At 51.2% G+C, this 24112-nt stretch overlaps 10 protein-coding genes across 10 annotated transcripts; 5 read left to right on the forward strand and 5 right to left on the reverse strand.

The window, feature by feature from the left end:
* Positions 1–598: 598 nt before the first annotated feature.
* On the forward strand, positions 599–1775 carry AA0111_g12626 (hypothetical protein; the record flags this gene model as incomplete). Its single annotated transcript, XM_028646629.1, has 4 exons — positions 599–641; positions 692–773; positions 1207–1329; positions 1388–1775. 4 exons carry the CDS (start codon positions 599–601, stop codon positions 1773–1775), a joined length of 636 nt encoding a protein of 211 aa, XP_028499769.1.
* Positions 1776–3611: 1836 nt separating this feature from the next.
* AA0111_g12627 (hypothetical protein) lies at positions 3612–5396 on the reverse strand (the record flags this gene model as incomplete). Its single annotated transcript, XM_028646630.1, has 1 exon — positions 3612–5396. The coding sequence occupies one exon, from the start codon at positions 5394–5396 to the stop codon at positions 3612–3614; it is 1785 nt and encodes a 594-aa protein (XP_028499770.1).
* An 890-nt stretch (positions 5397–6286) lies between these two features.
* AA0111_g12628 (hypothetical protein) lies at positions 6287–7276 on the reverse strand (the record flags this gene model as incomplete). Its single annotated transcript, XM_028646631.1, has 1 exon — positions 6287–7276. One exon carries the CDS (start codon positions 7274–7276, stop codon positions 6287–6289), a length of 990 nt encoding a protein of 329 aa, XP_028499771.1.
* A 1336-nt stretch (positions 7277–8612) lies between these two features.
* AA0111_g12629 (hypothetical protein) lies at positions 8613–9532 on the forward strand (the record flags this gene model as incomplete). The annotated part of the gene is made up of 2 exons (XM_028646632.1): positions 8613–8902; positions 8962–9532. The coding sequence occupies 2 exons, from the start codon at positions 8613–8615 to the stop codon at positions 9530–9532; spliced, it is 861 nt and encodes a 286-aa protein (XP_028499772.1).
* A 1467-nt stretch (positions 9533–10999) lies between these two features.
* Positions 11000–12172, reverse strand: AA0111_g12630 (hypothetical protein; the record flags this gene model as incomplete). The annotated part of the gene is made up of 2 exons (XM_028646634.1): positions 11000–11626; positions 11675–12172. The coding sequence occupies 2 exons, from the start codon at positions 12170–12172 to the stop codon at positions 11000–11002; spliced, it is 1125 nt and encodes a 374-aa protein (XP_028499766.1).
* Positions 12173–12745: 573 nt separating this feature from the next.
* AA0111_g12631 (putative sterigmatocystin biosynthesis P450 monooxygenase) lies at positions 12746–17604 on the forward strand (the record flags this gene model as incomplete). Its single annotated transcript, XM_028646635.1, has 6 exons — positions 12746–14143; positions 14192–15215; positions 15262–15424; positions 15734–15989; positions 16048–16541; positions 16593–17604. 6 exons carry the CDS (start codon positions 12746–12748, stop codon positions 17602–17604), a joined length of 4347 nt encoding a protein of 1448 aa, XP_028499765.1.
* Positions 17605–18517: 913 nt separating this feature from the next.
* AA0111_g12632 (hypothetical protein) lies at positions 18518–19697 on the forward strand (the record flags this gene model as incomplete). Its single annotated transcript, XM_028646636.1, has 3 exons — positions 18518–18719; positions 18778–19063; positions 19118–19697. The coding sequence occupies 3 exons, from the start codon at positions 18518–18520 to the stop codon at positions 19695–19697; spliced, it is 1068 nt and encodes a 355-aa protein (XP_028499764.1).
* Positions 19698–20029: 332 nt separating this feature from the next.
* On the reverse strand, positions 20030–21451 carry AA0111_g12633 (hypothetical protein; the record flags this gene model as incomplete). The annotated part of the gene is made up of 1 exon (XM_028646637.1): positions 20030–21451. The coding sequence occupies one exon, from the start codon at positions 21449–21451 to the stop codon at positions 20030–20032; it is 1422 nt and encodes a 473-aa protein (XP_028499763.1).
* Positions 21452–22276: 825 nt separating this feature from the next.
* Positions 22277–23508, reverse strand: AA0111_g12634 (hypothetical protein; the record flags this gene model as incomplete). The annotated part of the gene is made up of 3 exons (XM_028646638.1): positions 22277–23041; positions 23089–23326; positions 23378–23508. 3 exons carry the CDS (start codon positions 23506–23508, stop codon positions 22277–22279), a joined length of 1134 nt encoding a protein of 377 aa, XP_028499768.1.
* Positions 23509–23569: 61 nt separating this feature from the next.
* On the forward strand, positions 23570–23758 carry AA0111_g12635 (hypothetical protein; the record flags this gene model as incomplete). Its single annotated transcript, XM_028646639.1, has 1 exon — positions 23570–23758. The coding sequence occupies one exon, from the start codon at positions 23570–23572 to the stop codon at positions 23756–23758; it is 189 nt and encodes a 62-aa protein (XP_028499767.1).
* Positions 23759–24112: the final 354 nt, after the last annotated feature.

A 24112-nucleotide genomic window follows, 5' to 3' on the forward strand; every position in this document is an offset into this window, starting at 1 on the left:
TCTATTAATATCTATATATTATCTTGTAAGGTGGTTGAGATATACGCGTGTAGAGGTGCGCAAAGTTGGTGGGGTGCGTCACTCGCTTGTACGCGTCACTCGCTTGTAAAACATGTTATCATCGATTACAATACCTACACCCAACTACACTCCACCACCCAACAATTACACAACAACGCCTAATTATAACAAACAATAATAACAATCCTGCACTACACTCACAATAGCCAATACTGCTACTAAGACAAAACCGACACCAAAGCCGAAAAAAAGCGCACACGATGCTAGAACTAGTGGCAAGTCTGTTCTTAAGCCCCTCGCAGCTAAGGCGGCACGCAAAAAGGCAAAGGCTGCGCTAAGAATAAACAAGGATAGCACTACTCGCAAGAAGCGTCGGTTTAAGCTAGGCAGTAAGTTATCACATCCTATAATCACAGTATATACCTAACTTTCCCTAGCTGTAGCGCTTAGAGAGATTAGGCGCTATCAGAGAGGCACTAAGCTACTTATCCTCAAGCTGCCTTTCGCTCGACTTGTCCGCGAGATTTCCAACATTAAGAGTTCTAGAACTCGATAGGCGGCTTCAGCTATTAATGCGATGCAGGAAGTAGCTGAGACTTACCTTATTAGCTACTTTGAGGGTATGTTTATAAATTCTATATACTTATTTTATTCTTACTAACTATAATAGATTGCAACCTTAATGCTATTTACGCAAAAAGAGTTACTATTATGCATAAAGACTCACAGCTTGCTAAGCGCTACTACTATAAGTATCTAAATAATAGGAATATGCTTAATCCTACGTTGCATTAGGGGTAGGGGGACTTCAGGATATTTACGATAGATACTAGACCTTGTAATCTAATCTAATACTCTACTACACTGTAATAAATGCCTGTGATATTACACTGTGTACAATTACTCTTTACATAGATAGGTATATCTGGGTATGTTTGGGTATACTATACCCAACCCCAACCCACGCTTTGACCACCTCAACCCAACCCCAACCCACGCTAGTGTATACCTCAACCCAACCTCAACCCATCTTTAGCGTCAAAATCTGGGTATAAGGTACAGGTTGGGTTGGGGTCTGACAAATCAAACCCAACCCTGACCCAACCTATACCCATTTACCAGTCTAGATGCAGACACGTATGCATTCGAGACAACGGGTCAGCTTCCAGTTCTTAACACGATCAGATGTGATCAGCAGGGTGGTGTCGCTCTGTTCGATCTGAGTGACTGTACGTGGGGATCCTTCTATGATACAAATGCGCCAGGGTACGAAGTGCCTACCAAACTTGTAGAGAGGATCGGCGGAACGTGAGTAAAAAGATCCTATATACATTTATCTCCGTCAGTCAGGTCTGACTTCTCTTAGTAGGGCCGGCGGTGCCACTGTGGTGGAACCTGTCAGCGGGTATGATCATCCAGCCATCTCGGTCATGTTCAATCGGCCTGCAGCAACGAGCTCCCTTTCCGATCTCTCAGTACACCCAGATGGTATCAAGTCCAGTCATATCGCCGGTGCTGTCGTCGGAGCAGTTGGAGGCTCCTTCATCTTGGCGATTCTATTGGTTTGGGCTATAAAATGGAGGAGGAAAACTCTACATGCAGCCAAGCCAGACACAGCTATCGCGCAAGAAAAGGAAGATGATTTCTCAATCACACAGGAACTACCCGCGAAGTCGATGCGTGTGGAACTTGATGAGCAGCGATACATTGCTGAACTGGACGGTGAGACAGGAAGTTTTGATACAGCAATGTGAGGAACAAACAAAAATAATAGTAAGCCGGCGTGGTCAGGGGGACAGCGCTGATCCGATCTCTTCCGGGTCACAACTTCGTGTACGATGATATTTATCATGACTCTTTAGTTTATACAACTATCTGTGTCACTCTTTGTTAATCAGTTCTAAGCATCTTGGTACCTGGATTAGTAATTGGTTATTACGGAATTAGTGCTTACTTTGAAAAACTCCAACCTCGCCTTCGTGACCAATATTTATCCGTCTACCTGCGCACACAAAGTTTGCAGGATTTACGCCCTGCACGCTGCCACGGAGGTTTGCAGCTATGGGATTGGGTACCACACCTACTCCCAAGCTTTTGTTACACCCAGTCATCCTTCCTCATCCAAGTCCTTTGGTATCCAGACTTTGTTTCAGCTCTTCCAAAGAGTTGCAGAGGCGATGTTCGATAGCGTATGGTCTCAGTCACCAGTTTCCTCCATGCCTCACCGCTTCGGCCGTACTCAGTGACCATTATATCTTGGCAGAGTACTGACGCCCGTACCACCTCACTGCCTCCGGGCTGGTGTGCTGATTGTGGCGTCTTACATTCAGGGTTACCCCACTGTTGGGTGAACTCAGCGGGGTAGACTGGGCAGCTGCATCGAATCAATTCACAAAGTCTTATCGCTAGGTCAGCAAGCTACGCGGAATATCTGGCATGACCAATACATCCTTTGCCGAAGAGGATCCGGACGTAGAATATGATATCGCAAGATCCTAAGCCTGGAAGGTCTCCACAAGGCTTACCCACTAGAAAAAAGAGGTTCACTTTATAAGCTTGATAGCGGTGGCGAAACGAACTCGTATCTCCCTACAGATACAAAGAGATCTTTTGCTGTATTCACTCTGTGAAGATCACGACCAGGTGCAGCCAGTTGGTACCAGCGATCACAATCTTAGCGTTCTCGCTTTTAAATCACATTCACGCAAAGAAGAACATCATCAACAACACAAAGCCATGAGATGTTTCAACGATCATGGGTTCTCCGTGACGCATCTTTCCAACGATGGTTGGTCTAACGAGGATGAAGCTACTGCCACGTGCTTTTGTGGAGCTGTACAGGTAGTTCTGGTTAGTTTATCCAAGCGAAGTCTGCTGCGATACCGCTTTGCGTTTGCATTTCACCACTCCTGATAATAGACTTCACGAGCTAACAGACATGTGCAGCCACTCCGGAAACCAGGTTTAATAAATCGTCATGTTTGTCATTGCCTCGACTGCCGCAAGATTGGTTCCGCCTTCTACCAATCTAATATCACTGTGGCAGACTCACATCTCAAGTACGTTCGTGGTGAGAACAATCTCGCGACATTTGAAGAAGCTACGACAGTACGGGCCAACGCATCTATGACGAATTATTTCTGCAAGACATGCGGAACTCTGATGTACCGTCGCGGCGCTCGATTTCCTGAGATGACGATCTTGCGCACTGGCACTGTCGATGATCCCACTCTAGCAGAAACCAAGTTGCGTCCGCAGGTAGAGCAGTTTATTGAAAGAAGGGCCGCTTGGTCGGTGCCAATTGAAGGTACGGCACAGACAGTAGGGATGCATCAGCCTTCTGACATTGCGGGGATTCCGTAAATATTTCACTACCTTTGTGCAACTGCCTACAGTCTTTCCTTCATGCCTCAGTTAGCCTTTAACCTAGCATCATTCGACGTTCGTAAAGAGACGATAACTTCTTTAGAATTTAAGCCAGACTGCCATTTGACATTGCCGTTATGTTGCTGAACGAAGTCCACTGGATGTGACTCGGCGTATCGTAAGATGAAACATCTCTAAAATGGCAAGTTGGTAGAACACATATTTCATGTCTGATAGTCGAGCAACCCGAGCGGTGAATGGTCCCTTTCTCCAAGGGGTTCCGCTTGGTCCACTGATGAGAATCCGAAGTTGCTATCGCAAATTGGCTCGTTGAATGCGTGCCCTGGTATCGTGGTATCGAAAGGCTGTAAAATGGCGTCCCAAGTGGATAGAAAGATTTCAGATCCTGACCCCGCAAAGATTCCAGCTTCCGTACCTTGACATTCAGATGAAAGAGAGCGAGCAGTGGAGATGCCAGCCAGCATCCTTTGATACAGCTGCTGAACAACATCGAAAGCTGAGCTGGCCAGGTCATTCGCGGGTTTGAGCAGTTTCAGTCTATCTAGAGCCCACTCTAAATTTCTCTTTGCTGCGGGGTATTGGTCTACAAACTCATCTGGAAAACGAATGTGCATGGCTGCAATGAGTATCGTAGCATCAAACGTGGCAAATACTAGTTCAAAACTCCTGTGTTGCAAAGGCTCTGTCCGATCAAAGAGGCGGGCCTGGGACTCCAAAATCTGCGTTGCGAAGTAATATGCCTTACTGCGACTGCTTGAGGATAAAGACACGAACGGTCGATGTAGGGCAAACAACACGAAGTGTACATTGGTGAACATGATTTCCAACGCTGTGGAAAGCCAGGCAGATTGGTTCGAACGTGATCCCCAGGGTGTAGCCCACGCAGGAAGATTAGCAATATTAGCGAGGATGCTTTCGTGAAGCTGTTCAACCAAGAGAAAGCCATTAGCCTTCTTCTCGAGCCCGTGTATATCCTGCAGGTATTTGTAGGCTGTATGAAAACCACAAAGGATGACGTCGCGGGGCCGCGGCAGCTCCTGCTCGATCGGGCTGTCATTCCACGAACCGGGGAGGGGGATGTGGCTAGGATCCAGTTTGGTCACCATCGGTCGTCCCAGAACCACAGCCATGTGGGCATCCCAAAGATGGAGCATTAGCCAGACCCTACATCCCAAACTGTGGTCTGGTAGATTTTGATGCCTGGGACTCAGCGTGTTGGCTGACGTCTCCAGGTGAAGACCGAGTTCTTGACCGTTGCGAATCGCAGTTCCGATAGAATGCCACGCCTCTACCACCTTCCCGGTATTCTTTTCGAAAGAAGCGCGCAACAGTCCAGCCTGAATCGTTGTGAGTGTGAGCTTGCTTTTCTCAACTAAAGAAGCGAGACGCAGGCCTGCATCACTAAATTCTGCTGCTCGATCGGATAGTTTCATGTCGGGTGCATACTTCAAGTCATTTAGACTGTCGTCATGGTCCAGTGGTTGGAATAGCAAAGACTGTGCCAAAATTTGGAATAGCAATGCCGGAAATGACCATAGGTCGACTGTCAAACCATTGGGGATTTCCTTCAACTGATTATATGGAAGACTTTTCCACTGGCGAAGTTGGTTCAGAAAAATAGCCTCGTCCACTATATCGTAATGCCACGATACGTTCGTAAAAAATGCGTGCACTAGCAATTCGATGTGCCTCCACGATGGGAGTTCTCGGACGATCCTTCTGTACTGGTCTGCTGAGAGGCTATGGCGAAGCCCAGAGTCGGATTGGAGGTTGGGGGGACCTGCGATGCAACAAATGATACCCATGGTTCCGTTGCTGTCATTGGCGTAGCCAAGCTGTCTGATTGCGGATTGGGTGACCGTTGACAGTGTGGGAATCCCGTCTGCGTAGGTTGGCGGAGTGACAGCGGGTAGACTTGGCTGATCCTCGACCTCAAGAGGAAGATTGGCGGGTTGCGCACGATCATCATTCAGCTGGTAAAGACACATATCCTGTTCTGTTAGCACCGTGGCACACTCCAGGACGATAGCATACACTCTTGCCGCGCTTTATGCAATGTAAGCATGGTTGCCGGCGATCGCACTGTGTGGTCAGCCTGGCTATCGGCATGAAGATAATGAATGTTACCTTTTGCTTACGTCTGTGACATTCGCGGCACGAAATCGTGGGGCGATTACGTCTCGCATGTGATTCGACGTGACCGTTATCTTCGTGCATGGCGGTATAGCTTTAGCAAGAGCGGGACATTGAGGGGATGAAGCTGGCCGATGAGGAAATTAATGTACAGAGCTGAGACTGATGATACATGAGGCGATAAAGAGCCGCTTGGCCCTGACGGGCGCTAGGATTACGAAGATGAACAACCCCCACCTTAGTATGACCAAGGAAGAGCTGACGTTTTACCGAGGTTAGGCCGGACAGCCAATCAAGGGCTGCCGGATCCTCCATAGAGGCTTCTGGTAGCTCAACCGAAGCACGGATCGTCTACAGAAGAAGAACTACTTAGGAGTCGCCCGCATCCCAAGCTCCTCGAGCTACGTCCTCTCACTCACTCAACCTATAACCCGTAGCTACCATTAGTGATATACCGATCACGTGCACCTTGCTCCTTTGTTTCCCCGTACCGTGAGATCTGACGTAGATCAAATTTAGGTAAGTGAGCATACTTTATTCTTATACACCAACCTAAGGGGTCAACCGTTTGCAGTCATTAGAGAGTCCATTCTCTGGAAAGACATACGTGACCATTCTGTGTAAATCAGGCGTCATCTCGAGTTGGGTACATTATGAACCATGACAAGCAACCTGGGACTTGTAGAAAGATGTAGTCTGCGCAGTCAAGTAAGACTGACTCAACGATGTGCACACTGCGTTCTATTTACATATTTACTTGTTTGAACCAGGCCGCGATTTCGCCAATGTTACGATCGACGACATCCGGCTGCTCGTAGTGCTGGAAATGCGACGCGCCATTATCCCAAACCAGCTTCTTGGCCTTGGTCGGGATCGATTCGAAGTGCCTCTTTGCTGCCGGCGCATTCATGCAATTATCACCATGTATTACCAACGCTGGCTTATTGAGTTTTGCCACGCCGGAAACGGTTGAATAGCCGAAGTGATCTAAATCACTCATGACCGCGTATCGATTCTCGAACCCCTTCAATGTCCAAGGACCATACCACGACCATGGAACCGGTCCAGGAAGACCGGCAAGTGAGCCGACCAGAGGGTCTGCAGCTTTGGGGTCCACAAGAGGTTGGTAAAGGACCTCTCCCGTTTCGTCGTACAGTTCCTTAGCTTTTCTGGCCCTCTCGATACGCGCCTGATAGAGAGCTTCTCCTTGCTCAGGTGTGGGCATCTTCATAGCTCCTACATCAACGCCTGGCTCGATGTTGACACAGCCAGCACAGATCATGTAAACATCCGTCTCATAATCGCGATAGTATCCTGTCACGGAAGCCACAGCGACGACACGATCGTCATATGACGCAACATCCAGGCACTCGGGACCGCCCTGGCAAACACCAACCAGAAACAGTTTCTTGGCATCCACATCTCCTCTACCAGCGAGGTAGTCGAGGCCGGACACAACGTCTTCGTTCTTCATCCAGGGGTTCTCGAGACGCCGCGGTACTCCAGTACTCTCTCCGACCGTGCGTGGGTCGAAGATCAAGGCGGCGTAACCTTCGTCGGCGAGCCGCGTACCATATTGTAATGGGGCTTGCTCCTTGACGAATGAGTATGGACCGAGGACAACAACGCCAGAAGGATTAATGATGCCTTTGGGCATGTAAAGGATGCCAGTGATTGTCTCCCCGTGAGATGGGTAAGTTACTTTTTCGGTAGTGTACCGGCCGTGGCAAGCCATAGTATGAGCTGAATTCGAAGAAGACCGAGATGGTGATACAAAGGGTTGCCAGTTGATACCGAAAGGCTGTGTTGAATACTGGTTGTTGAGCCAGTGATGAGGAGGATACACCTGGACATGCTTATATAGCTTAGTGTGAACATACACTTAAACACAATCGATGCCTTTCCCCTGAGGAAACGTTTGGTCGTTCAACATAGCCGTGATTAGTGTATCGGTCGTCCAAACACCGTTTATGGTTTTCGGCGATAAGATGTACTCGATTTTCGGCGATAAAACTCACCTACCCAGGTTCGGAGTTTCGGGCTCACAGACCATCGCCATTATGACGCCAACGACCAGATCATCCTAGCGCGGCCGCTGAACCCCTGTTGACATTGATGGGCAATCCGCGCAACCCTTGCCCCCGATCGGTGGTCCCAAGCGGCCTGACAGGGTATGCTCCAATACTTCGACACGCGCACAACGAGTCAATGGTTCTGCTCTGTCCGCAAAACCTTCAGTGTGCACAGGATATAGCGATGAAGCTTTTCCGAGATCGTAGAGATGGTCTCTCTACACGATATAATGCAACATGTTTTGGAAGTGTAGGGTACCTTATGGGCAAAATGCGCTGGATCTGGGTTTGTTACATCACACACGATATGGAGATTGACGGACAGCCTGGTCTCGGCGAAGTCTGGTGCAAGGCGCACGTATCGAGACGCTGAGATAACGTGTCGACGTCGCGTAGACATGTGTATCTGTGATTTAAAGAATGTGTGTCTGCGACAGTTCATCGACATCCCGAAGGCCGTCGGCGCTCCAGGCGATATGTTTTCGTACACACAGCTGTGCTCACATGAAGCATCGCCCACAACGCCCGCTGAATGCCCCGAAAGATTGCGGAATGCATCAGCGATATCGTCTTCGGTCATTGGTTCTACTTTACGCCCGTGGAAACATGTGTTAGTGTCTGACTGCATTGCCGCCCGGGCGTACGAACCCCGCATGTTCCTTCAAGACTTCTCTGGGCCTCAACACAGCCCTACTAGAGATAAGGTATTTACGACCGATCGTATGGCGGTGTCTGTGGTCTAAGCCTCTGGCCAGAATCCTTCGATCCAATGAAGGTACTACTTCATGCGGTCGGAGTTAGGTGTCATGATCCTAGGGAATATTGGAGCGTCGGGCATAGAGCTAAGCGCCGAAAGAGTATCCAGCGGCATGAAGCTTTAAAGGCTGAACATGTAAATTCATTCAAATTAATAGCATCTTCCTCCTCATATTCCCGAATCTCTCCTCCCGCTACTCCACCTTGTCGGTGAACCGAAACTGTGTCACACGCACACCTAAAATGTCTTCTCAACCGCCAGTCTGGTTCATTACGGCAGCCTCGAGTGGCTTCGGCAAATATATAGCTCTTGAGGCTCTCTCTCGCGGCCACAAGGTTATCGCCAGCGCGCGTAGCACGTCGCGCCTCCACGATTTACAAGAGAAGGGCGCAGTGACTGTTGCACTCGATGTCACAGCACCGCAAGCAGTGATCGAAAAGATTGCGCAAGAGGCTAATGCGCAGTATGGCTGTATCAATCACTTAGTCAACGCGGCTGGTTATATCCTTGTTGGTGCAGTCGAGGAGACCTCGTAAGTCATGCTCTGGGCACCCGGTACGCCTCGAAGATATTGGACTGAATCAAAAGCAGACCTAAGGAGGACTTTGATCAGTTCAATACCAACGTATTTGGCATGCTGAATGTCTCAAAGGCCTTCCTACCTTACATTCGCGCTACTTCCGGTCACCGCACTATCGCGAACTTCGGCAGCATCGGCTCCTGGCATGGTGGTGCAGGCTTCGCGCTCTACGCTGGCACCAAGTGGGCATGCAGTGGCATTACCGAGTCGATGCGCAGTGAGCTTGCGCCACTAGGGATCTCTGTGACAGTCATCGAGCCGGGATACTTCCGCACTGGCTTCCTCAATGATGGTACGCAAATCAAGAGCGAGAAGAGAATCAAAGCGTACGATGAGACAGCTGTGGGCGAGGTCAGGGCAACACTGGATAAGGTGAATAACAATCAGCCTGGTGATGTGAAGAAGGGTTCTAGGGTAATAGTCGACATCTTGACGAAGACTGGCGCCGCTGAAGGAAGAGACGTTCCGATGCGCGTGGCGCTGGGCTCAGATTGTTCTCCTGGCATCCGCGAGAAGATCGAAGGGACCATGAGGTTACTGGCTGAGTGGGATGCGATCACAACCAAGACTGACCACGAGTAACTTAGGGACAGCAAGCAAGCACTAGTCTAGCGTTCTGCACAAACTGCGCGGTTGATGTTCTGATGCGCAGATATATACACAGATTACATTTGCAACTATCGAATCTCTATACTCCGTACTAGACGGCGGTCTTATGAAACTGCAGATGAACATGGTCTCGATTATGAATCAGCTAACTTAACCCTAACCCCCTTATCACGAGTAACAACCATTTGCAGTGCGTCTGCTCACCTATGTAATCGTTGGTGCAAAACCAGATGTTCATGTTACGAGTCCGCAATCGCAACATCCAGTCCATCGGGCTAGCCATGACCCCGTAGCTGCTCAACATCATAAAACGATTAGCAGTTTTCCAGATCAGTTGAAAGTAGTTTATAGCCATTTCATGGGGGTCTTACGGGGGGTGACCCTCCTTACTCGTGATTATGGTCGCACGGTCTTGACGTGTCTTCGCTGCCGGATGTCACCCCAGCATCCGTACAGTGGTAGTAATAGCGGACATGATAGGCATGTACGCTAACAGTGCCCTCTAACCGTGGTCACCATCTACCCCTATTACTGCTGTGGTGCTGACGAGCGCGCTCTTCTACACGTCGTCTTACAGGTAATAGACTAACAACGATACCAAGAGTTTCAAGATGTGAGCCTCCAACAGCTCTTACTCCTCTTCGTCCTTCTCCTTGTCGCTCTGTAGGTCGTTATCTCCGCCTTGAATTAGACAGTGCTATTCTGCGCCTACGACTTCGTCCTTGTCTTCATCTGCGACTTGCTTGTTCTTCTACAACGACACAATCTCGCTGGGCGTTAATTCGTACAGTGACTTGTGTCCTTAACACTTTTTGATCTGAAAATAGTGCAGGCGCTTGGAGGTAGGCTCACTATGGCCCCCTTTGGTCGCCAACCATCCGTCTTGATGCACTACGACGAGGGACGATGTACATGTGCGACGCTGCGTTACAGATGCTGTAAGCATATGACAGTCGGGATCTCTTACAAAACAGGAACTGAGGTCTCTTCGGGAATCTACGCGACAACATCTTGTCCCGACACTCCCAACATTGATGTCTATGAGTTTCTAATCGAATTGAAATTCACGACATGATGCCAGGACATGCATTATCCCACCATCGGTACCATCTCCTGTACTCACAAGAACAGCGCTTCTGCGACGGAAAGACGGTTCAAAAACTACCTATATATGCTGTTAGTACCTTCTACCTGTCTACTTTTGCTCTTGTCCTACAGCTGTTCGTAGTAGTCACGACACGTTCGCCTTTGGGCCGCTTCGCTGGGTTGTCTACCGTAGAGTAGTCAGCGATGTCTCGCTACACATCCTTGGGCCGGGTTTAGCAGGGTCCTAGCGTGTATGCATCCACCATATCTATGCGCGCAGAGGTCTTATTACTAGTATCTCAATTGAATGAACTAACATCGCGATACCTAATGTGCCGTCTCTACGCTGAGGTATTATACAGCAGTGTCTTCGCTCGACTCCCCTGCCTTCGTCTCAATCTTGATCTCCGGACCCTCAATCTTCTTCACTTTCCTTCCTTCCCACCACGACATGATACCGGCGAACATCGCGACGCCGCATCCCAACGCGATGAATGTGCCTGTCGCCCACGTCGGACGATCCAAGCGATTGTAATGCCACATGAAAAAACAGAGGACCGCCTGCAGCAGTGTATTTAACACCATCATATCAACAGTGAACGCCAACTTCCACATGCTCGTTGGCGGCGCCCTCACTCCCGTGAACGTAGCCGGCTCCAGGTTCTCCCCACCACGTCCTTCGCTCTCGGTGAACCACGCAGGTGGTCGGAACCACGCTTTGTTCTGGTTAAAGAGGCGGCGCATAGCGTTCGGATCGTGGAAGTGAATGGCGCGCTTCACCCAGTAGAAGTCGCGGAAGCGCCAGGGTGCGAGGCCGAAGCCAGTGACGCAGAATAGTGCGTTAAGAATCTGGCTGTCGATCTCGAGCCAGATCTTATTCTGACTGTAGTCATTGTCGCAGTCGTAGATCTGCGTGCCACGCACATGGCACATGGCAGGGGCGGCCTTTAGAAGCAAGAAGAAGAGCATTGCGCCCCATGCCTGCAAATGTCAGCGCGCATGATTGTGGCAGGATGAGGGTCAACTTACCACGACATTGAGGCCATAAATCGTGATCAAGAAGCCAGACGGTGTGAGGAAAAACACCCAGAATGCTTTGAGACCGTTCTTGATGGTCGGACCCCACGATTCCTTGTGTGTAGATGCGTGCTTCTCCTTCAGCGTCTGTCGGCGGCGGATTCCATGCCCATGATGCCTGCGCAAATGCTTGTGGGCCTTCTCGTCTGTTTCTCCTGGTAGCACAGGTTCGTCTGTCGCTGGGCGATCGAGGACTCTGGTTTGCGACTTGACCAGAGTAAGCTCGCCATCTTCGTCCGGCTTCGCGATAAGCGTCGTATGGCCATGGGCATCGAAGGTGATGTTTGCGCCGCCGACTTCCGGTTCTCGCAGCTCGGTCAGATTTGGCGCTTGAGCCATTGCCGTCGCTGTGGCCTGCCACATGCCCAGCTGCGGCGTCGTGTGCAGCAGCGATGACAGGGACATTCCTCGCGCCCGCCCCGCGATGCCCTTCTCCTGGTTGTCCGTCATGGCTGGACGTGTATGCGCAATCGGCGTCGCGCAAAGTGTCCTTTCTTGTGTCCAAGGCGAAAGTGAAGGTTGAAGAAGAATAATCGTTATCGTTGCGGTCGCATGTTCCTCCGCTGTTCCTCCGTTCCTCCACGCGGTTCAAGCTAGAGGCGCTTGAGCCTTTGTATGCGGATCTCCGACGAACGTGATAGGCGTGCCGGCGCGAAAATCATCTGCGCGATGATGCGCGTGCGTCGGTGTTGAGGTCCAGGCTATTGAGAAGATCCGGCCGACTGTGATTACTTCGTACGGTGGTACGGGCGATGGTTTGCTGGGGGCGGTTGATCGCCAACCGAGGCGAGACAACGCGCTGTGGTTGGCGAGGCCTGCCGCAGAAGACCCGCAAACTGTAGATCTAGAGCCAGAAAAGCAAGAGGTGAGCATTGGCGCTACCGCTCATCTCAGAAGGTCCGACTGCATGCCCAAGCAAACGTGGATAATCTTACATTATGTCATCCAAGCCGTAATCTTGGGTCCGTATATATCGACGGGGACCCAATGTAGTCAGCATTAGCAGCCGGTATCGCTGTCGCCATGCCTTTGAACTTCCACAAGAACCAGAAACGCGGAGAATTCCATGACAGCAAAGCGCAAAGTACCGGACGAGTCAACGCCTTTGGCCAGGTCGCCATACAATTCCACAAGAACACGCATGCGCTGAGACATTGGATCGATAAGGCCCAGGATGAGGCCGCAGCATGCCGACCAGCGCGATGCGCAAGACCGCGAAGAGGAAGCACAACCCTAGTGGATGAGTTCATCAAGGAACAAACCAGCAACACCAGTGCACCGCGATTGAACATTGCGATACATATCTGTGGATCTCGGGGCGACGTGCAGCCCTTCATTCCGATCGCGAAGCTGCTTCAGGCCGCTCCACACCACCACCGGGTACGCATCTGCACGCATCCAGCTTTCAAGGATTTCGTGGAAAGCAATGGCGTGGAGTTCTTTTCGATTGGTGGTGATCCGGAAGCGCTAATGGCGTACATGGTGAAGAACCCTGGCCTGTTACCCAACATGCAGTCCATCAAAGCTGGTGATATCGGCAAGCGACGGAAAGAGATGGCCGAAATGATGGACGGGACCTGGAGAAGTTGTATCGAGGCCGGTGATGGTATGGGCGAGAGAATATCAGCGTTGAATGTGGACGCGGCGGAGGACTTGTTCATTGCCGACGCTATCATCGCGAATCCGCCCTCGATGGGACATATTCACTGCGCAGAGAAGCTTGGCATTCCGCTGCACATGGTCTTCACCATGCCATGGTCGCCAACCAAAGCGTTTCATCACCCCCTCGCGGCTATGGAATATGGTGAAGTCGAGAAATCTGTGGCGAATTACTTCAGCTTCGGCATTATGGAGCTGCTAACTTGGCAAGGCCTCGGAGATGTCATCAACAAGTTCCGAACGCAGACTCTAGGCCTAGACGCGATGAGTCCGCTGTGGGGTCACCGGTTACTCCCAAGGCTTCGTATCCCGTACAGTTACCTTTGGTCCCAGGCTCTGATACCACGGCCGTCTGACTGGGGCGAGCATATCAACATCACGGGATTCTCGTTTTTGGACGCCGGTTCAAACTACACTCCGCCTGATGACTTGGCCGAATTCCTCGCCAAGGGACCGCCGCCAGTGTATATTGGCTTTGGCAGCATCGTGGTCGACGATCCGGTAGGCCTTACCAAGCTTCTCTTCGAAGCTGTGAAGCTAGCAGGAGTTCGAGCGATTGTTTCCAAGGGATGGGGAGGTGTAGGCGGAGGTGACGTACCAGATAACATCTACCTCATCGGCAACTGCCCACACGACTGGCTGTTCAAACGGGTGTCTTGTGTTGTGCATCATGGAGGCGCTGGTACAACCGCTGCCGGGATTGCATTGGGAAAGCCTACAGTTGTTGTGCCGTTCTTTGGTGATCAACCCTTCTGGGGACAGGTATGTCTGTGGCGATCGATGATGGGGTTGTATTGACCTTTGTGACAGATGATTGCTAAAGCTGGTGCTGGGCCAGTCCCTGTCCCTTTCAAGCAAATGACTGCAGAGAGCCTCGCCAATAGCATCACCTTTGCGCTCCAAGATTCGGTCCAAGTTGCTGTGCAAAAAATGGCCGCGAGTATTGCAGAAGAAGACGGCGCAGGTGACACAATGCGAGATTTCGAGCAGAGATTGAATATCGACGCCATGCGATGTCAGTTGTGTCCGGAACGACTGGCTATATGGCGTGACAAACAGACTGGGGCACATTTAAGTGGATTGGCCGCATGTACGCTTGTCGAAAAGAAGGTACTCGATGTGAAGCATCTACGGCTACTGCGACATCGTCATTACTACACACATGAAGGAGCTGAAGGACCATTCGTAGGTGCTGTAGCAGCCTTCGGAGGGCTCATGGCTTCACTTGGCACAGATACGTCAGACTTCTCTCAACGCCTGAAGAGAAGACCACGCGAGTCGGACCTTGAAGCATTGAAGAGAACACTGACAAGGGACGATTCGGATGACGCCAGGCTGGAAAAAGGTATCACTTCGAGGCAATTCCACCATCTGGCATACAGAATGGCAGCGAGATCTTACGAAGACGATATGATTCACAACTTCGAGAAACCTTCAAGTCGGCCGGGGCTGACTGCCCTCCGTGACAGAGTCGCAGCAAGGAGAGCTAAAGGCGGTCGCGGGTACCAGATAGTCAGCGCCACCGCACACTACATCGGTGATCTGACAGCAACTGGTGCCAAGGCACCAGTCGCTCTGTTCTACAACATGGCCAACGGCTTTCGGAATTTTCCGTCGTATGCGATACGTAATGATCCTGCCAGGCGAAGAGATGAGATTACTGGGTTTGGAAGCGGATGCAGATTAGCCGGGAAAGAGTTCGTGCTCGGCTTCGGCGATGCATTGGTAGGTATTGCAAGGCATCCATATCTTGGTGCAAAGCAGGAGGGCGCTCTTGGCTTCGGTAAAGGGCTTGGTAGAGGTCTTGGTGGTCTTTACTTCCATTCGATGGCTGGTGAGTTGACTCTACGTTGTGAAATTTGCCCATCTGACGTTACTAGCAATCTTCGGCGTACCAGGATACTTCTTGAAGGGAATTGAGCGGGGACTGTTGGCGCGCCATCTCACTGCTGTCCAGGCCGAGATCTTCTTCATTCAGCTGCGCCGATCGGGTGTTGGCTTCCGTGGTGCGAGTGACGCTGAGAAGGTTGATCTGGTCGCGAAGTGGGAGGAACTGAAATCCAGCATATCTAGACATTAGCGTAGGATGAGTGAAACGAGCGCTGCAGTCTGCAAAGCTTAGTGTTGGGGTGAAGGTCGTGAGACGTCAAGGCAGTGCAGGAACAGCCGGGGGTTGGGCAACAGCGCCCGCGGGCCCCGTGGCCCCCACGCGCTCTAATTCGTCCGCATCAGGCTGCCAACACTAGGCGTGCTGAGACAGCTGAAGCCGTCACAAATAACATGTTGAACATTGCGCGGACCACAGAACTTTCTCTTCCGCTTTAATGTGCATTCGATCCTCACATTTTCTAGTGCGCTAGCGGTGTCGGCTGAGTACGCGCAGCAGGACGCCCATCACAGCCTCCTCAACGCCATCGACGCCCAAACGAAGACGCACCAGATCTCCATCGGCAACTGCAAGTGGCGCGCGCACTCGATGGCTGCAATTGAGCTCAATCGCATGATATGGCAGATTGCGCTATCTGCAGCGGCTGCCGCTATGGGCGTTTTTATGTTCAAGCTCGTGAAGATGCGCACGATCTTCTACAAGCTGAAGAAGCAAGGACTGGTACGCAACCCAGTTGAGCACTGCCGCCTATTTCAAACTGACACGATACAACTTGAAGCCCATACCGCCGTGGGATTTTGCAGCCGGTAATCTCAAAGTGCTATCAGGACTCCTTGAAAAGTTTCCCAAAGGCTCCCAACAATCTGATGTATTCACCCTGCTATCTAACGACTTCAAGGACTCCGACAACTGCTTTTACGTCGATCTATGGCCTTTTAGCAGTCCGCTCCTTGTAGTCACCTCGCCAGATCTAGCGATACAAGCATGTCAAGATCATGATCTTCCAAAGCCTCCAGTTCTCATACCGTTCTTTGCACCCTTTGCGGGTGGGCCCAATTTGTTTGATATGAACGGCGCAGAGTGGAAACGCTCGAGGGCGCTCTTCAGTCCGGGCTTTAGTGACAGGGTAATGCTTGGGAGCATACCGCATATCATCGAGGAAGCCGAAGTCTACGTGAAGCTGCTGCGAGAGCACGCGAAGAAAGGGGATACGTTCTCGCTGGACAGATTAACGTGCGACTACATGATGGATGTAATCGGTGCTATCACCATGTGAGTGCATGTCGCTTCGTTGCAGCGTGAACTTGTGCTGATGTGCTTTAGCAATACTCGCCTTCACTCCATGACTAGCCACAATGCGCTTGCAGCCGCCATGCGAAGCTCTATCGAATGGCATTGTCAGGATGAAGAGTTGAACCCTTTCGTACGCTGGAACCCTATGCGACCCTTGATCGAATGGTGGAACGGCAAAACCATGAATCGATACATCGGCACCGAGCTAGACAAGCAATATGAAGACTGGAAGACCAATGAGCCATCTAATCGTGCAAGTTCCGTCATGGACATTGCGATAGCAGCGTACATGACCGAGCGCAAGGCTGCGGCGAAGCTCGATGCCGACTTCAAGAAGTGGGCGACTATCCAGATCCGCCTGTTCTTGTTCGCCGGGCACGACTCGACCGCTGCGACGATTGTTTACAGTCTCTATCTGCTGTCCAAGCACCCAGATGCTTTGGCCAAGATTCGTGCAGAGCTCGATAAGGTCTTTGGGTACGGCATCGATACAGCTGCTACCGCACTGAAGATGCATCCAGAGCGCATCAATAAAATCCCATACACCACCGCTGTCATCAAAGAGACCCTGCGACTCTTTCCACCAGCTGCTGGCATGAGAGGTGGGCTTCCAGGTGTCTTCCTACGTGACGAGAGTGGAAACAAGTACCCTACCGAGGACATTAACATCTGGATCTTACACGGAGCAATACAGCGGAATCCAAGATACTGGCCTGAGCCTCATGAGTTCCTGCCGGAGCGCTGGCTTGTTGAGCCTGGCCATCCTCTGTACCCGCCAAAAGGTGGATGGCGGCCATTCGAAGCTGGCCCGAGGAACTGCGTTGGCCAAACGCTTGCGATGCTGGATATCAAGATCACCTTGGCGATGACAGTCCGCGAATTCGACGTTCATGATCAGTATGAAGAGTGGGACCGGCTGCATCCTTCGTCTGGTGTCAAGACGGTCTTTGGGGAGAGAGCGTATCAGGTACCGCTGGGAGCAGCGCACCCTGTGCACGGTTTTCCTTGCAAAGTCACAGCGCGAGGATTCTCGAAGAGTTAGTTGGTATAAGAAAGAAGAGTTGAGATTGGTGGAATCGGACGGACGCATTATCAGGCCAGTTGAATCTTCTTCTTCTGAGGTCCTTCTCACGTCGCTGTGTTGAGAAATCATGGGTGAGTTTGATGTTTGGTTGAGTTTTGGCAAGAAGGTTCCACTCGCCTGGCTTCCCCCGCTTGTGACCTACATTATCTACAATCCCCGACAGTTTGTAACATAGAGAGCATCCAAAGGCTGAGACTTGGAGAAACTATGATTGACCAGAATAAGGGCCGAATCGGTAGAAGCTGAGATAACAATTGTTCGGCTATCTTAGCAAGTGAACTGCGCGCTGCGACAGTTTGATTGGCTGCTCTGGGTCTCTACACCCCAATCTGTACTAAACGCCGGAGACCTTCCTAAACTGCGGTAGCGTGGCGCCTAACACGACATATGAACCCACTAAGTTACGGAGCGGCCCTTTCGTGGTATCGCTATCTTTACATTATTCGCTAATGGATGCGTACTATATCTGGCTAGGACACGCTTGCGTAGGATATATATTAATCACCGTGTGGAGCACCTGCTCAAGACGGCTTGGCAAGCCGAAGCATTCAATCGGAACCGACCAAGCTTTAACAAGAGATCATGGGGAAGCTTAAACACCTGCTCAAGACAGCTTGGCAGGTTGGCGGACTCACCCGAAACTGACAAAGCGTTGACGAGATACCATGGGGAAGGTTAAACACCTGCTCAACGCAGAGTGTCCCCCGTGCTTGCACACCATCAATGAGTTGAACATTGGGATATCACCCACGCCGAACGCCGGAGATTCCCGCCGCGATAGTACTTAAGAGGTGACTGATGCTTCAATGTTTGATACTCATCACTTCGAAACCTGCCTCCTAAGCAAGACCCTTTATCAAAGCTTGTCAATATGCTCACCAAGACTCTTCCGATCGTTCTTCTTGCTGGCGCAGCTTCGGCAGCTTGCCCTCTCTCTGTCTCGATCGCTCATGCAGACAACCATGTTGTGAACGTTCAAGTCACCAACACCGGAAGCGAGACGATCCAAGTCTTCAAGGGCAACACCGTGTTCAGTGCCCATGAGACCAAGGACTTGTTGGTAGCCGATGCAGGTACGCATACCTTCAATGACGATTACATGCCATGAATTCATATTGACGGTCAAAACAGCTGGCAATGCTCTTCCTTTTGAGGGGGTCTACGTCAACTACAAGAAGACCGGTCTTACTGCCGACAACTTTCAGAAGATCACGGCTGGAGAGACAATCACCGTGCCGGTCAATGCAGCCAAGAGCTACAAGCTCAAGGGCGTTCAGAAAGCCAAGGTCTCCGCTGTCCAAGGTTTCCGCTACGCCACAGGAGAGGAGGCTCCCGCTGCTCTCCAAGACCTGTCCTCCTGTGCGGACCAGACGACTGGTGCAGTCGAAGTAACTCCGGATCAAAGCAGCGCAGCTGAGTAAGCTACGACCATAACTCTGGCAAGACATAGGAACTGATATCAGCTCCCTAGGCAACACATCTCTCACAAGCGCTCTGAGCCTGCTGCCTCCCGCATTCAGAAGCGCTCCATCACTTACTCCTCGTGCTCGACGTCGCAAACGTCTACCCTCAAGACTAGCGTCTCAGACGCCATCTCCATGGCCGGTGCCGCATACACCGCCGCCGGCTCCGGAGCCGACTACTTCACCACCTGGTTCAAGTCAACTTCGGTGAAGTCCAAGGTACAGACCATCTACAACGACGTCAAGAACGTGCAGACAACCTCGCCCAAGATCTCTTGCACAGACACATACAACGACTGCAGCGACGGCTCGGCACTCCTCTACACCATCCCTAGCGCGAACGTCATTGTTCCGTGCCCCAACAACGGCTTCTGGGATTTCCCCGAGCTTGCCGCTCAGTGCAGCAACGACGATTACGACAAGGCTGGCAGCATTCTACACGAGATGACGCACTTGTACGGTACGAATGATTACGGATATGGGTATGTTGCAGCACAAAAGCTCAGCGCCACCCAGGCTGCTGCAAATGCGGATACATACGAGATGTTCGCAGAGAGTGTTAGGCTTGGTGGCTGCACCGTTGGTTAGATAAAGTAGTTGAGGGAATCTATCTATTAATTTACTTGTTAAATCCTTCTGAGTTTCAGCAGCGTACTGCAAATTTATGTATCATGTCACAGGCGCGATCAGGCAGTCCGGAGGGATGTTGAGATACGGTGCTCTGCGCTAAGACATCGGCTAAGAGCGCGACGATTCCCGAAAAGTTCGTTGGCATGAGAATGAAGAATTGAGATGTCTGACCTTAGAATGATTTGTTATAAGATTGCTTAACATGCAGCACTTTTGAGTTGAGTTCATCCATCTCCAACAGGTCTTCTCGAGGTGTCAGGACAACTTGGACCAGCTAGCTAATCAAAGCGCTATGTTCGCACAACATGCTCGAAGATTTCCAGCACTTTGATAGCACGAGCGGTGGGTTCATATGTTAGTTCGCCGACGCCTTTTGAGGTTGGGTCCTTCTTGACAGTCTCCCACAGTCGATCGTGGTTGCCTTCAGCAAAGTCGAGGAGGGTGTCGCGTACAAAGACATCCCGGATAACTTGCTGATCACCACAACCAGGGCGCTGCTGACCGACAATGCCGTACATCTCTGTACCGTGCACTGCAGGCGCGCCCTCGACAGGTCCGACAGTAAGCAGACGTGCATTACCACCTGCGGCCGCATGTGCAAGTGCTGCGCGGGCAGCGGGCAGGGTGAAGAAGTAGTCAGTGAAGAGTGCCCCTCGCACCTCGACCGGAGTGCGGCCATTAACATTGTACATAGCGACGATTCTTTTGGCGCGGCTTCTCGGAATGCGCGACATGATGACAAGCTCTTCGACCATATTGGAGATGCTGCCCGGGTCGAATTTCTCGGTCGCGTTGAGAACCCACCAGTCCGCCTCATCTGACGTCGTGCTGAAGATTATATCCACTTCACGGCATGCCCCTGATTTGAGCACCTCCAGCGGTGTGCTATCCAGAACCGCTCCGGGCTGAGAGCGATCGTCCACAATGCCGATAGTAGTATTATCTATACCATGTCGGTCACCAATATCGCGGGGAGTGACCTTGAAGAGTGTCTCAGCAAGAACCTTTGCGTCTAGATTGAGCAGTTTCTCAGGATCATCATCGATGTCGAGTGCGGCGAGAAACTTTACTGCCAGTTCTTCAGCCCACCAGGCTGGAACAATGCGGGATGCGCCTCCAGAGAACGCTGAAAGACGCTTGTAGAGCCCTCTAGCGGATGGAGCAGCGAGCAGGCCGATCGTCGAGTAGGCACCGGCGCTGTGTCCGGCGACAGTAACATTCTGGGGGTCACCACCGAAACACGCGATGTTCTCCTGCACCCACTTGAGTGCGGTAATCGTGTCCTGTAAGCCAAGGTTGGTGGCGTTGGCAAAGACGCCGCCATATTGAGAGAGCGACAGCCAACCGAATGGGCCAAGTCTGTAGTTGACGGACACACAGATGGCGCGGCCAGTCTGGGCAAGACCTGAGCCATTCGATGTTGCGGAGGTGTTTGCACCCACTTCAAAGCCCCCACCAAAGATGTAGACTATTACAGGAAGTGGATTTCCGTTTGTTTGGTCGGGTGCCCAGACATTCAAATTCAGGCAGTCCTCACTAAGCCCGTTCTTAGCATTGAGCCAGCTGGTGTCACCGGCCTGCATTGGCGCAGGGCCAAGGTGATCGAAGGATAGATTCCGGTCGAAAGGCAACAAGCGGGGTCGTTGGAAGCGTTGCGCGGTGGCATAAGGTATCCCAAGCCAAGATCTTACTGTCTGGATTGCAGCAGACATGTTCGTTCCAGTCTGGAAGGTGATTAGAGGAAGCTCGTGGAGTGTGGTGCGTTAGAAGTGCAAAGTGATCGATGGTCGTTTAAACGCAGGTCGCTGGCGACAATAGAGAGTTGACTCCATGCTGCGCTAGGTCTATCGTGGTTATTCTGCGCCCTCGTGAATTTCCGAGATAGCCCCATGTGGTAAGTCTGTCATCGTTCTGATGGAGTGCTTTGACACTCTCCATTTACGCGTTGCATGCGACACGTGTGGTGAGCTGCTAGAGTGATTCCATTCATCGAGATGACATGACCTTAATCCATGACGACTTTGCTACTCCATTGGATACAGCCAGTCAAACTTACCTGTAAGCTGTAAAGGTTTATGACGTTGTGGTGCAACTGCACGTCTGCCAAGCCGCCACCATAACGTTATGCTTAGGACAAGAAGAGCATAAGCGTGAGAGTATCGTCTTAGTGGGGTCCAAAGAATAAGGATGGTCACGTACAAGTCGGCCCGAAACGCGAGTTCACGTGTTAACGCGTCATGCAATCTGTTTCCGTGCCTAACGCCTAACACTATTTCCAGTTCTGACACCGTAACTTTCATTGTACCGAGTTCCTGGCTTCACGGTTGGTTGTTTCCGATGGAGGTAATAAGTTATGATATCAACACACCGTGTGTACGGCTTTCCTTGCAAAGTCCTGGCCTGAACTCTTTTCGAAGAATTAGTCGGCCAATCCCCCGCGCAACAGTAGGGAAACACAAAATTCGTTCACTTGATAGACTACTATGAGACCTGTTATGAATCCCATAAATCTAGCCACTTTAGCTACATATCTCCTCTCAGATCGCGCCTTGGTTATGATTGAAATCACGCCCGGCCGTGACATCTCCCATGAAGATCGGGCCACCACCGCTGCTAGGTGATGCAGTAGTACTTGTGTTACGAACCGGCTCGCATGCTGTTTTGTCCTGCTGTGTTTGTCGTGGAGTTTGGATGAGATGTTTTGGTGGACATGTTTCCTCGGATTTGTGAGACACTTGATGCCTGACGTGCTCCTGCGCCCGTTCGACACCCCTCCTTTTGTCAGTAGCATCCACCCACAACCACAACTGTCCTCGCACCCTCACATAGCCTGGGTACGTCGCGCCGCTGAATTTCGTTATATCAGAATGATTCTGGTGAATGCTAGCATTAGGATACTCGGGCAGGATGGCCGACTGGCGAGGAACGATATCGCCGATACCCGGATAAGCCAACTCCTCATAGAAACAACATATCTCCAGCCACTTGCCTTCATTCGTCCGTCTGTCCTCGAGCATAGTGTGGAATTCCTGTTGGAGATTTGATAGCATTTCTGATCCGGGCTCAAGTACTGCCATGTTGTCCTTATTCGTCTTGCGGAAGAGGTTAGAGAGTGCTGTGAGCCGCGCCGCCCAATCTGCCTTGCGAGAGCCAAGGTTTGGCATGCCCATAAAGGCTATTGCGGCTGTGCTAGGAAGAAGGGACTTCACGTGCGGTTGCGAGGTACCACGGGAGATGAGCAAAGCCTGCTCCACTACCAAACCGCCTAGGCTATGTGCTACGAGAATGATGGGACGTTCAACCTATACCAATCAGTGGCTTAGCCCGCAATAGATCACTATTCACGTACCGAGTTTGTTCCAGCCCTTCGCAGCGAGACATCCTGCGCCAGAGACTTTCCGTGGTCGCGGATCGTGTTTCCAATAGCGATGTTGAGGAGCTTCAGTACGTCTGCATCGTAGTCGAACGTCAAGATTCGCACATTCTTGAGCTCCTTGGCGAGGAGATCTTGGGGCCAGAAGATTGATGTGGGTTTGTAGGTCCAAGTGGAATCGCGTCCACCTGTGAGGCCATGGGCGAACACGATGCTAAGATATGTGTTAACGAAGTAGTGTATTGTGGTGGTAGGCTCCTCCTACTCGGTGGTGTCGTGCTGTCCTTCGGCTATCGTTTTCAAGCCATAGTCGCGTGTCGTGAAGAGGCTTTTCTCGGTTGGCTCTTTTTCCCGGCTTCTTAACTTGAGACGGTGGAGGATCCCTGGTCTTCGCATCGTCACTGTTACCGACACAGCTATCCGATCAGCTCGCCGGTACTGATGTGGAGTTAGGGTTATGTCGAAGCAGACTGCGGAAAAGTCGGTACGTATGCGCAGAGCACGGGAGCTTGAGGCCATGACTCAAGGCGGGAAGAAGCGAGAGCAATGGGAGATCTTCATGGGCAAGCATCTACCTGGCGAGCGCGAATTCTTCCACAAGTATCAAGCAGAGTGGAACTTTGCCCTACTAGGCCGGAAACAATAAATCAGAACTGCTCATACCCAGCTGTACGTTTGGAATTAGAAGTATGCATGATTATACTGCTTGACATGCAGTACTCCCAAGGTGTATTCATTCCCTTCTAACAAGATCGGGTCTAAGCACTCTAAAAGGAGAGTGAGATGATCCAGTGGCAGTGTCACTAGTGTCGCTAACTTGGTGGACCGACTTTCCGCCTACCAATCACTATCACCGGTGACGCAATGTATCGCTAACAGTCTTGCAAAGCATCCAATCTTGGACACCACCTTGGCTATATTAGCAATGTCCTGATCGCGATTGTTTACCGGTGATCACCGAAAAGGCAGGAACTCAGTGGCGGCAAGCGCTGCTGCTCCA

The sequence above is a fragment of the Alternaria arborescens genome (genome assembly GCF_004154835.1).
Source record: "Alternaria arborescens strain FERA 675 chromosome Unknown contig_92, whole genome shotgun sequence".
In the NCBI taxonomy this organism is placed as follows: Eukaryota; Fungi; Ascomycota; class Dothideomycetes; order Pleosporales; family Pleosporaceae; genus Alternaria; species Alternaria arborescens.